The sequence below is a fragment of the Lotus japonicus genome, chromosome 1, assembly GCF_012489685.1.
Source record: "Lotus japonicus ecotype B-129 chromosome 1, LjGifu_v1.2".
Lineage (NCBI taxonomy): Eukaryota > Viridiplantae > Streptophyta > Magnoliopsida > Fabales > Fabaceae > Lotus > Lotus japonicus.
This window is the reverse complement of record NC_080041.1, coordinates 78,025,033-78,037,230: the sequence shown is the minus strand read 5'-3', so window position 1 is coordinate 78,037,230 and position 12,198 is coordinate 78,025,033. Positions and strand designations below refer to the sequence as shown.

The 12,198-nt window shown below is 35.6% G+C and overlaps 1 protein-coding gene across 1 annotated transcript; it reads left to right on the top strand.

Annotated features, from left to right (window-relative positions):
* The first annotated feature begins 755 nt into the window (after window positions 1–755).
* On the top strand, window positions 756–11,068 carry LOC130714678 (protein HESO1-like). Its single transcript, XM_057564604.1, has 9 exons — window positions 756–1,121; window positions 2,267–2,455; window positions 3,688–3,861; window positions 4,663–4,847; window positions 5,454–5,549; window positions 6,660–6,705; window positions 9,259–9,365; window positions 9,984–10,082; window positions 10,167–11,068. Exons 1-9 carry the CDS (start codon window positions 1,043–1,045, stop codon window positions 10,854–10,856), a joined length of 1,665 nt encoding a protein of 554 aa, XP_057420587.1. The 5' UTR covers window positions 756–1,042; the 3' UTR covers window positions 10,857–11,068.
* The last annotated feature ends 1,130 nt before the right edge of the window (window positions 11,069–12,198 follow it).

Here is a 12,198-nt window from a genome sequence, read left to right as displayed (position 1 = left end):
TCGATTTTGCTGCTCCTGAGAACAAGATCTGGTTTTTTCTCTACAACTCAGATCTGGTTCTTCATTCCCTTGGTCTGAGTTCAGGTGAATGAGGAGAGAGATGAGATAAGGGCCAAATGGTGAGATGGGGGTTTCTGATGTCTGTTGGTGATGGGTTGGAGGGCCATTGAGAAACCCACCACACACGACGAAGATGGTTGTGTGGTGGTCGGAGAGGAGGTTGGGGGAGGGAGATTAGTTACAATGGCTGGGTAAAAGGTAGAAGATGAAGAGGTTATGAAGAATTATGTTTTAATTAACTTAATTAAAATTATCACAAATTAATTGTTGTGATTAATAAATATGTATATATTTTTATTTATTTTTTAAATCGGATAACTACAATAGCAGGTCAAAAAGTGGGTGGTGCAACTATAAACCACAAAAAAGTGATCCATAGTTAACGCGCCCATTTTTTACTATCTTTTCTTTTCATTGAAGATGTAAAAAGTATATATAAAGCAAAAACCTAGTGTTCTTTCTATTACCGGTAATTTTCTACTTCCACGCCATGCACCACATACATGACGTTTTCACTTTTCACCGTAGCCTTTACCACATTTACCATATTCCTTTATGGTCAAAACCAACCATTAATTTCCTTTTGCCATGTCTGATTAATTTCCTTTTATGAAAGCCAAGATACAATAATTATAAGATTTTATTTATTACCATAAAAAGAGATACAATAATTAAGATCTTACCTCAGCCGTTAGATTGCCCAAAATCGCACAGAATCCAAACAGTACAATCTCTCTCTCTCTCTCTACTGTAAGACACAGTCGTCACCTTCTCTCTCTCTCTCTCTCTCCTCTGCTCTGCGCACCGCTTCATCTCCCGCCGGTTACTGTTCCATCACCACCACAGATCCGATTACACACACTACTACCCTTTCAGATTCCTCTCTGTTCATCTCAATTTCACAAACAACCCTCTATCAATTTTCTTCTTCACCCCTGTTTTTCTTAGGTTACAGTCATTTCCCCCATTTCAAGCTGAAGCAATGAACTCCACTCAGCAACTTCAGCACAAAATGAAGTCCACAGAGCAAGCTCAGCTAGCAGTGGACTCGACCAAGCAAGGTGACCAAATTTCTCTTGCACGTTTCATTTTCATTTTCGATCGTATGATTCTTATCTTTCAAATTTCAGTAAGTTCTGATTATTTGAGCAAGCGATTGATTCTGATTTATAAATTTTGCATGTTTAATTGTTTATGGTGTGGTGTAATCGTGTAAGGCGTGTTTGACTTCAAAAAACTACACTGATTGAGTGTGTTTGAATTTCATTTAAACGAAAAACAAGAATTTTTTGATGTTGTTGTATAGTCATTGAGATTGAGGAATGGGAAGGGTGGTGAATGGTGATACTGATTTGTGTGGGTTGACGGAACAGAATGGAATTAATTAATTGAAATGTATTTCGGGTGGTAGTAATTATATATCATTCTTTCATTTTAAGTGGTTTCGACTTTCGAGCTTTGAGAGAAAGATGGTTGATAGGATACACATAGGTTTGGGAACTTCATATAGTGGTGGTATGAGTTAAGCTTCTGGGTAGGTCTGTGAGGACTCTGCTTACCTGAGCACTTGCTCTGAGTCCTGTAATAAGAAGAAGAGGGTGGATAAGATGGTTTGAACCACAACAATCTGGTTTTTAACTGTGTTAGTCAGGATGGGATGGATTTGCATGATATGATTGTTTCATCATGAGGGGGGCATGGAGATCTCTTCGCACACCGCATTGGACTAAAAAAGAAGACCACAAAGATATGGACACCACACTTATCTGTACCCAAAATCTTGCGGCGTTGGGTTTTTGTGTCTTATCTCTTATATAATCTTCAACTTGCTCATTCTTAGACAATGCGATACTCCAAACTCGCACTTGATTTCTCAAAATGAGCTTGGCCATATTTCACTGATACAATATGGAAAGCAAAGTTGTAGGCTTGTAGCCTTTTTCGGTTCTCCTCTCTGAATTCTATAATGTTATGTTTCCTTTTACTTTTGGTTGAAAAATTTGAACTATCATTAGGTATTAGTTATGTCTTTCTCTGACACCCCCCCTTCCTACCAATTTTAGAGAGAAATAAAAATGTTACCTTTCTAGGAATGTTGCACTCTCCTAACTTATTTATATATTTATTATTCGTGTTAAAAATGTATGGGCAAACACTCTACATTAAAATCTGAATTAGGGATTTAATTATTTCTCCACAATGGCAGACCTTCTAAAGATGGCAGAGAAGCTCGAGTCAGAGATATTAGCAAAGATCAAGTTCATTCCAACGCATGTTATTGGTTTAGATGGACTCCTTTGTGACACCTATGCCAGAATGTGTCCAAAACCAATTGATTATTTCAACAGGAGAGATTTGGTTCGCATATTCAATTTGATGACAAAGGAAATATATGGTAATCTTTTGTTCCATGCTACGTTAGAAATTTCACTTTGTAATTTTGCATTCATAAAAATAAGAGAAGTCAGCAGCATTTATTCCCATGTGATTGGATCTAATGGCACTAATTATTTAATATTCCTTTTTTTTATGTACTAATTCCATCACTAGTTGTAGAGTTGAACATGGTTTTCCCCAATGCTATTAAGGATGTATGGAAATTTATGGCGCCATGCTGAACATCTGCTGTGACAATATGGCGGATGGCATTCTGACCTACGGCAGAAGTATGGCAGCTGTAACACATGCACATAAAGTATACTGAAAACATTTCAGAATTGAATCAGAATATGTTCAACAAATGAGAAATAAGTAAAAAATAGTTAAAGGGAAAGAAACAAAACTTGAAAGCTGAGGATAAAAGAAGGCAGAATAACAGAAAAAATAAAACAGAATTGGAGAGAATAGAATAACAGAATAGAGCACAAGAAAGAGAACTGCAGTGAATATGAAGGGCTGTTTAGGGTTTGGTAGCTGAAGGGATAAATGCTTCATGTGTTAGGTTTCATGGTCATGGATTGTATCTTTTTCCTCCCCGTTTCAAATGCTGCCATTTCCATCAGAACTGGCTCATGCGTCATGTGAAAATCAGCTTCCATGGCCCATCATTCAAAATCCACCATGCATGGCCTTCATATGGTGTGTTGTAAAAAAATTAGGCCATTGCGTTGCCATGCCTACAATTTGGAACCATTGTTTTCCCCCATTTAGTCTTTTGACCATAGAAACAACAATAAGAAAAAAGTTATAGTTCTTTGGGTCATCTGAGGGACCGTCAAACCAAACTGCCATTCTTTTTTTTTTATCACTTTGACGGATTTGGCCTCATTTTTTTGCTTTCTGCTTTCATATTGGAAGGAACATGTCTTTTATTAGAGGAACATCTTTTCCATTGGAATTAACATTTAGCAATGTTCGAGAATTGTGTCATTAATGTTTCTTGCCCATTGGTTATTTCACTTGCAACTTATTATTACCTGAAACTGATTATTTAAATATGACTTCACCATAAGGAAGAAGAAAGAGAAAAACACCATGTTTTAAATTACCTTTTAGACCTTGTTTTATTCTATTATCTCATATTCTTTCTTCTGTTATTGGTCCCTTTATTTTAGCTGTAGTTCATATCGTAGCTTATTCCCTCTTTAAACAATGCTTTCCTTTGATTGTTTGTTATTTTTCTTTCAGGCAATGGTTATAACACCCCTGTTGTGGAAGGATATGGATCATTTGTGATGGATATGTTCACCGACGAAAGCGATCTTGATCTGTCTATCAATTTCCATGATCCTAGTGAATTTTCCCGAACTAAGAAGATTAAAACGCTTCAAAGATTCAAAAATAAATTACACTCACTTGAACGTAAGCTTACCATACTATCAATTTTTGTTGTCAGCTTTTGTTCAGGGGGAGTTTTGCAACACACATATGTTAATATTCTGTCTATCAACTCTTATATGCTTTACTATTTGGGAGTTAATAAAGAGTTCACAAAATAAGTTTGTCCTATGTGATGCATGATATGGAGAAAGGGGATATATAGGATTCTCCTTAACACACACACACACACACACACACACACATATAAATCCCTGAGGTCCTATTTATATAATGTATTAAATTGTTCCAGAGAAAAACCATCAGCTTCTCTAAGATTTCAAAATAGCAAGATTTAGATGATTTATATATAGATATGAGATTGAGTTGACAACTACTTATATGGTTACCACTTACCACAAATTTGGGCAGAATTAATTTGCACTTTGACATGACTTGAAGCCCTAAATTATCAAATTTAATTTGCTGAGTGCTTCAATTTATTTTCTGGATAGTAATCTCTCTATTCCTATAAACTGCATGATCTGATTCCATGTTTTGTCGGTACATGATTTAAATGCGGGAAATAGATCATCATTTATGATGTTCAACTGAGAATATTTCTGCTGACGGAACTGCTATGGATCAACTTAGTTTAAATCAGTACTCAAGACTTGTAACTTTAAACATAAACTTTTTCTGTTCTCTTTATTATGATCTATTTGAAAATAATTCCGACATACTAGGTTTTTTAATTTTCTTTATAAGTTGATATGTTATGAATCTACGCTTTGATGATGAGATGATCATATTGGAAATATAACACCGGTGGTTTTTGTGTTGCAGGACTAGAGCATGTTACTGGTATACAGGCTATCCTGGTTGCCACAGTACCAATTGTAAAAGTTATTGATAAGGGAACAGGTATCGAGTGTGATTTGTCAGTCAATAATTGGGATGGCATTATAAAATCCAAGATTATCCATGCAATTTCTGCCATAGATGAAAGATTTCGAAAGCTATGTTTCCTGGTAATTAGCGACATTTTCGTTGTTTTTATGTTATGTTAATAGCTTTTAGCATCAGATGTATGTTATGTTTTAGTATTCAAGTGTGTGTTGCTTGCTACTGCTTGTATTGCCATGTTTTTGAGTTAATATTTCCATTTAAAACGAGAAAAAAAAGCAGATGAAAAGTTGCTATTGATGTTGAAATAATGATAAATCATCCATCCTTGAGGTAAATATTTGATTTTGAGGTTAATGAATTGACTATAACTAGCCATGTTTATGGCCATCTGCATTTGGAATGAAAATATTTTGTTATTTCTGGTCTGAAGTTTCTGGAGGGTGTGCTGTAGGAGAATATACAAGACTAGCCAAATGTAAGGCTTAATTAATTGTTTCACCAAATTTCTCAGAAAGCTGCCATAATTGGAACTTCATTGGATTTCATTTTGGTAAAATCTGAGTTTTTCCATGTCTTCTTTTTCCAGTGGTCTCACTTGTAGTGCACTGTGTGCTAGATTTCCTTTTTGTGTTGAGTCGGGCAAACCTACTATCTAGAATACATGATTTTACGAATTGATTACTCTTAAAAAGTGGTGTTCATGCTAATATAATTTTTGCCTATTGTAGATGAAATCCTGGGCGAAAGCACATGATATCAACAGTTCCAAAGACGGGACTCTGAATTCTTTATCTATTGTATTGTTTGTTGCTTTTCATTTGCAGGTATTCAACATTTTAAATATTTTATTGAAGCTCATATCATTTTTTGGAAGCATGACATTTTATAGTAGAGTTTGAATTGAACTTAGTTGGATATCAGTGGGCCTTGCATGATAATCAATCCAGCCCCTCATTTTTCTTTTATTTTTTAAAGGAGACATTTGTAATAAGCTTAAAGCTAAGTAAGTTTTAGCTTGATTGAGAGTGTTAGATTATAAAAGGATATAATATTTTGATCACAATCATATGTTAAATTATCTTAGATTTAAGGTAACTTAGCTTATTCTTTAGAATTCGTTTCTTTATTTGATTAGGATTTGGAGTCTTAATTAATTTCCCTATTTTATTAGAATTAGGAGTCTACAATTAGTGTCAATAAGGGTTAGTACTTTGTCTTTTATAAGTTTCCATCCAAAATATTATATTGTTATTCTTTGTATTAATTTTTCCTCTTTCTATATATTGACTGAACCCTATAAATTTCTAAGAATTTGGGTTAGGTCTGACTCTATCCGGTAAGCTAGCTCAAGGGTGAAGATACTCTATCCTTTATAAGGAATTATTTATCCATATCACTAGTCAATGTGAGACCTTTCAACATACTCCCCTCACGCCAGGACTGGACATCTGGAGCGTGAAGTTTGCAGGACAAACATTAGTGGGTGGCCTATTTTTAGGTGGCCCTATAAACAGTTCATTGATAGACTTTCATGCCATCTTAGAATTTAGGTTAGGTCTAACTCTACCTCAAAAGCTAACTCATTGGTGAGAATTGCTCTACCATGCATATTTTAGCCATGTCTCTAGTCAATGTACGATTGTAACACACCCTCACTTAGAATTCCCCAAGAGCTAGTTCAAGGATGAGGATTTTTCTTTTATAAAAGAAATATTTATAATTTTATAAATAATTTTAGAAAGCAGATATACCTTTCTAACTGCGATATATGAAGCAGCTTTTGAGAAAATTATTTCAACATTAATTTGTCGCTTGTGGCTTTTGATGTTAAAATGGCTATATTATTCCCAAATAATACCTTGGAGATGCTTGGTTTCTATAATTTTCTGTTTTTCATATAAATCTAATACTTCGTTTTCCTTTTTTTTACACAGACATGCAATCCTCCTATATTACCTCCATTCTCTATTCTACTTAAAGGTAAAGTTTCCGATAGCAATACAGAAGATTTCGAATCGTTTTTGAGTTGAATCTTATTGTAGTTCATAATTTTGGTTAAACAGTCTATGTGATTGGAGACATTTAAGCAAAGAATATTTGAGATAAATTGTGTTAATTATATACCTAAATCACATATTTCTACTAATAATCTTGGTCCAATGCTAATCTAGTACAATTAGTACAAATTCGCACTAACTGAAGTATTATCACCATGGACTTTTAAGAGACTAAGTTCCTCTTAAGCTGCATTGGAGTATAGAGCTTAGGATACACTCGTGTCTACCTTATTGCTCCCAGGTTTCTGTTAATTAGTTAGTGACGGCTGAAATTTACTCAGTTATTCTGTTTTAGGTGTTAGGAGCTCTACTAAACATTGAACTTCAATATATTCTTGTATCTAGACTCTTCTATTATCAACAATTCAGTTTCCACTCTTTTGAACTCACTGGGTTTCCAGAATCTCTTCATGGTAAAGCTTAGTTCCTGGAGTCTCCATGTGCACCACGGTCACCGGTTAGAATGACACCAATCTCAGCCACTTTGACATTGTTAGAAATCCTTAGTTAGAACTACACAACACCACAAAACCTTAGGCTTAAGGCAATGGGTGTGTGTGTTCTTTATTATATATGCACTTGTGCACTTGCTAATCTTGGCAATGTGGGACTTCTTTGAGTTACCACTTCATTATCTCTATTACTCCCCCTCAATTGGGACTCCATTTTTTTTTTGCCTGTGCCTTGCACTCCAGCGGGAACATCAGTGGCCGTCGGACTTGTGCTCCTTCGTCTGAGTCTGCCTTTCGACTTTCTTTGTCTGGGCTAGTACTCTAGCGGGAGCATCGGAGTTCCTTGGACTTGTGCTCCTTCGTCTGAGTCTGAGGCCTTGGCTTGCGCAAATGGGACTGCCATTTTTGCTTCTTTTTTTTTTTCGGATTTTTTTTACTTTTTTTTTTCGTTTTTTTTTTTTTTGGAAGCGGAAGTCATGGCTTGGATCAGACCAGCTCTGATACCATGTTAGAAATCCTTAGTTAGAACTACACAACACCACAAAACCTTAGGCTTAAGGCAATGGGTGTGTGTGTTCTTTATTATATATGCACTTGTGCACTTGCTAATCTTGGCAATGTGGGACTTCTTTGAGTTACCACTTCATTATCTCTATTAAATCACTATCAATTTCAGTGAATGCTCCTTTTTCGTATTTTGCACTCTATTTTTTGCTCTCTATTTCAGAGAAGTTTGACGATAAGACCTTCCTATTATGAAAGCAGCTGATCGAAATAATCATCTGTTAGGACCCAATTGCAAGGTATGGGGCTTGAGTCCCACATTGGATTGGAAGTTTGAGTTTCTAGTGTGGGGTTTATAAGGTATTGGGCTATCCAACTAAAACAGCTAGCTTTTGTGATATGGTTCTCCTAAGGTTCTTATGAATTGATATCATAGTCTTTCACCATATGTCTCAGTTGCAAACAAGCAGCACGGGTGGTGATGCCGAGATTTATTGTTTACTCAGGACTAGGGTTAGTGCACAGCCAGGTTGCGCGGGTGCCAGGGATGAGAAGCATGGTTGGGTGTTAGGACCTAATTGTATCTTTTCTGAATGCATTTGAAGATCCCTCTCAAATTCTGATCTGAATCTATTATAGACATAGTGTTAGTTTACTCTGTCCTGCGTGTATATTAGTCTGAGAACTGATTCAGTTATGATTAGTTGTACCAGGTTGTAGTTGTTGTATTCTGTTTTAGTTACAGTGGCACTTACTCATGTGACTGAAACCACTGTTAGAAATACATTTGTACTTATATCATTTCTGATCAATGAGCACAGCACACTTCTTTCTCCTATATCAATTCTTGATTAGAATCCAACGGGATCGTTATCCATGATTATGTTCTCTAGGAGCAACAGGGTGCACTTTTTCTCTTCTCTTCTACTTCTTTCCATCCCACTTATTTCTCCCCGACTTCATCCTGCATGTACACAATGTTAAGGGGTTTCTTTTATCTATTTTACTCATAGGTTAGTCAGGTTTAGGCTTCTCTGATTGTGTGTTTTTTATGTAACATGAACATGTTAATTGATCACTTACCAAGTCACTGCCATGCTTTGATATATGACTATGTTATGCACAATTGTAAACAAAATGTAGAACTGTGATGAATAATTGTAACAACTATGCAAGATATGCACACGACCATGCGTGAAATCACTGGCAATTTTGGGTCTGTCGATTACTCCTAACTCCTAATACTGAAAACGTATTTTAAAAGAAAATGTGTAGTGAAGTTTTCACAACGGAAAAGGAGTTATAGTAGCAACAAGTATGATAGTTCTTCTTGCAAAAATACTTATTGACTCGTAGACATGCTGCCATCTTCCATGGGCTTTACTATGAATTGCCAATATATTGTTTTAGCAAGGAAAGGAAATGACCAGATTGATGAAATTTTTATTATCACTTCATTGGTTTCCAGGATTGACTTTTGCACTTCACATTGATTTTTGTGTTTGAATTGTATGTTCCAGATGGAGCAGATCTTGTGTCTGTGACTAAGAATGTTGAAACTTATTTCAACTACGGGAAACAGAATGAAGAGTCATTGACTAAGCTTTTTATTACTCTTCTTGTCAAGGTAATTTCTATGTTTTTCTGTCCATTTAGAATTATGCTTTATTAATACGTGTCTTGTTTAGTAACATAATAGTTAGTGCATGTTTGTAGTAAAGTTGAGTCCAATGGAAAGGGACGTTCAATGAGATGGAAGGAACCTCTTGCTTCTACGTTTTGGATTATGTTTAAGTTTTTCTGGAAGCATACTGTTACTAAAATGCAGTCTTTTTAAGCCTGCAAGTTGTGTTAATTTTATTCTTGTTAGAAGATGTGGCCATTTGTGGCTGCTATCTAGTTACAAGTACAACATTCCTTATTTACCCCCCCCCCCCCCCCTTCTGTTATTGAACCCATCATATTTAGGTATTTTTATGATTTTGGTCTTCTGTTTGGACTGAGAAACAATTGAACTGTAAAAGTTTATTCTGCAATCTGCACGCATTCAGAATATTCTCCAGATCTTCTCTTTCCCTCCTCTTCCATGTGTATTTATAATCCCCACATTGTCAATGATAATAAATATGATAATCTCAGCTGATGATCAAATTAATCCTATGTTAACTGTTTTGTTTTTTTAAGTCATATAGTATGAATTATAGTGTATTTCAATTTTATTGAAAGATGATCATTTGGTGTGCAGCTAGCATCCGTTGAAAGCCTTTGGCAGCAAGGAATTTGTGCAAGCGTATATGAAGGGTCGTGGATTCTTAAAACTTGGAATCGTCCTTACTCAATGAGGGTAACTAAATTCATTTCCACAACTCATTTTTTCATAACAATACATATGATATTTACGATATATTGGTGATATTTTGTTGAACAGATTGAGGATTTCATGGATCGGTCCCAAAATGTTGCTAGAGCGGTTGGAGCAGCAAAGGCAGAGATCATTTACAGATGCATACATAAATCTCTTAGCTACCTGTCCCAGTTTCTAAATGACCAGATCCAAGGAATTGAATTGATGGATCTTTTGTTTGGAACACATACAGTTTCTACTCCTGGAGCTGGAGGTACTAGTAACATCAATGGAAATAACCTTCCGTCTCCAGAAAATCTTTGTCCACAGAAAAAGCCCCGCTTAATGGAAGGTATAGTAGAAAACCTAGCTAAGAGACATAGTCAAGGAAATATTTTGGCTCAATATTTGCAAGGAAAAGAATTCCAGGGCATGGGTTTGATGCAGCAATCTCTTGGTAAAGTTGCACATAATGCACATGCTTCTTTCCCTCCCTCAGTTTCCTATCAACCTCCTCTTCCTGCTCCTAGGTCAAATATTGAGGTGCATCATGGTCCAGGGGTAGTTCCTTCTCCTTTCACCTTACAACCAAATGCTTCTGGCGGTTCTTTTATTCCTTCTGTACAATCTGGTATTGTTTCATTTCAAAGTTTCCGGGGTGGTGTTGAGTCATTACATCAAGAAGCACTAGCTCCAAATCCTTGGGGTGGATCATTCCCACCATCCTCATTAGGGCCAAAATCTCCAATGAAGAGGCCATACCACCGCATATGACAGTAGTCATTTGGATCTAACTGGGGTTGTTTTGTACATGTATTTGTCTTGTAAAATTAAGATACATTTAGTCATTTACAGATAGTTTACAAATAGAACAATTCTTTTGTAATTCACATTTGGTCCAACATGAACTTTTGGTGGGTGAGCCCAATTGGACCTAATTTTATTATCAGTTCAAATTATTAAATCTTGAATTATCATTCTCGGAATTGACTTTGTTGCTTTTATGTGAAATCATTTTTATTGTTCAATTATGTAAGGTAATATATATTTTAAGTTGTCGTAGTAACAATCATGTATGATGTGGTTATTACCTAATCAATCAAAACCAATGAACAAATAGGGAGTTTCTTCACTTGCTTCTCTCACTCCCTAAGTTTAATTTCCTATCAACCTTGTCTTGTTGTTCCCAGTAATGCAGTACAAATATTAACTTGCATCATGGTCCTTCTCCTTTCACCTTACAGCCAATAGCTTCAGGCAATTCTTTTATTCCTTCCATTCAATCTGGTATTGTTTCATTGGGGATCCTTGGAGTGGGGTCGAGTCATGGCATCAAGAAGCAGTGGCTCCAAATCCTTGTAGTGGACCATTCCCGCCTTTCTCAAAGAGAGCCATATTTCTCATGGAAAGAAGCAACATTCTTGGTTCTAGCCTCTTTGTAAAGCTTGGTTTTTGTGTTTGTGAGTTTAATTTAGATTGTTTGAAAGTGGAGGGAAAGAGATAGTGAAACTAATTGTCAGAAGAAACTCAGACTTCAAAACATGGTTACAAACTATAAATTTCACTACACATTTTAACAATTATAATTTTCTTAACAGTAGTTACCAAGTTAAAAATTCAAAACATGGTTACAAACTTATTATTTATAGAAAATTCAAACTCTGAACTTTTTTTTCCAACAATAGTATTGACTCAAAAAAAAGACTGTTTTCATAAAATAAGGTACAGAGAGTAAAGACTACACCTAAAATACCTAACACATTAAATGTCCAACTATAGTAAGCTTTCATGTGACATCTTGAAATATATGAGAACCTCATGTTAACTTACTCTACAGGTGCCTGCCCATATATTTCAAGAGGTGTAATGTAATAAGCACTTATATCAATAATTGCTTAATTAAGCTGTTTACCAAAACACACCATAAATAATCAGATATGCTGAATCTCACACAATGCACCATGGAATCATCAGGAGAAGATGTGTAATATGATAAACACTTATGACAATAAACACTTAATCAAACTGTTACCCAAATGCAGCCTAATTAAGCAGGTGGATCTTACCTAATGAAAATGTCTAGGTCCCACTGAAAGATCTCCCACAATGAAAATGG

Bases quoted from the DNA above. Each gene is read 5' to 3' on its own strand.
- LOC130714678 (XM_057564604.1), top strand. From the start codon at position 1,043: ATGAACTCCACTCAGCAACTTCAGCACAAAATGAAGTCCACAGAGCAA. The intron at 1,122-2,266 runs GTGACCAAATTT...CCACAATGGCAG, and splicing joins AGTGGACTCGACCAAGCAAG to ACCTTCTAAAGATGGCAGAG. The intron at 6,706-9,258 runs GTAAAGTTTCCG...TGTATGTTCCAG, and splicing joins ATTCTCTATTCTACTTAAAG to ATGGAGCAGATCTTGTGTCT.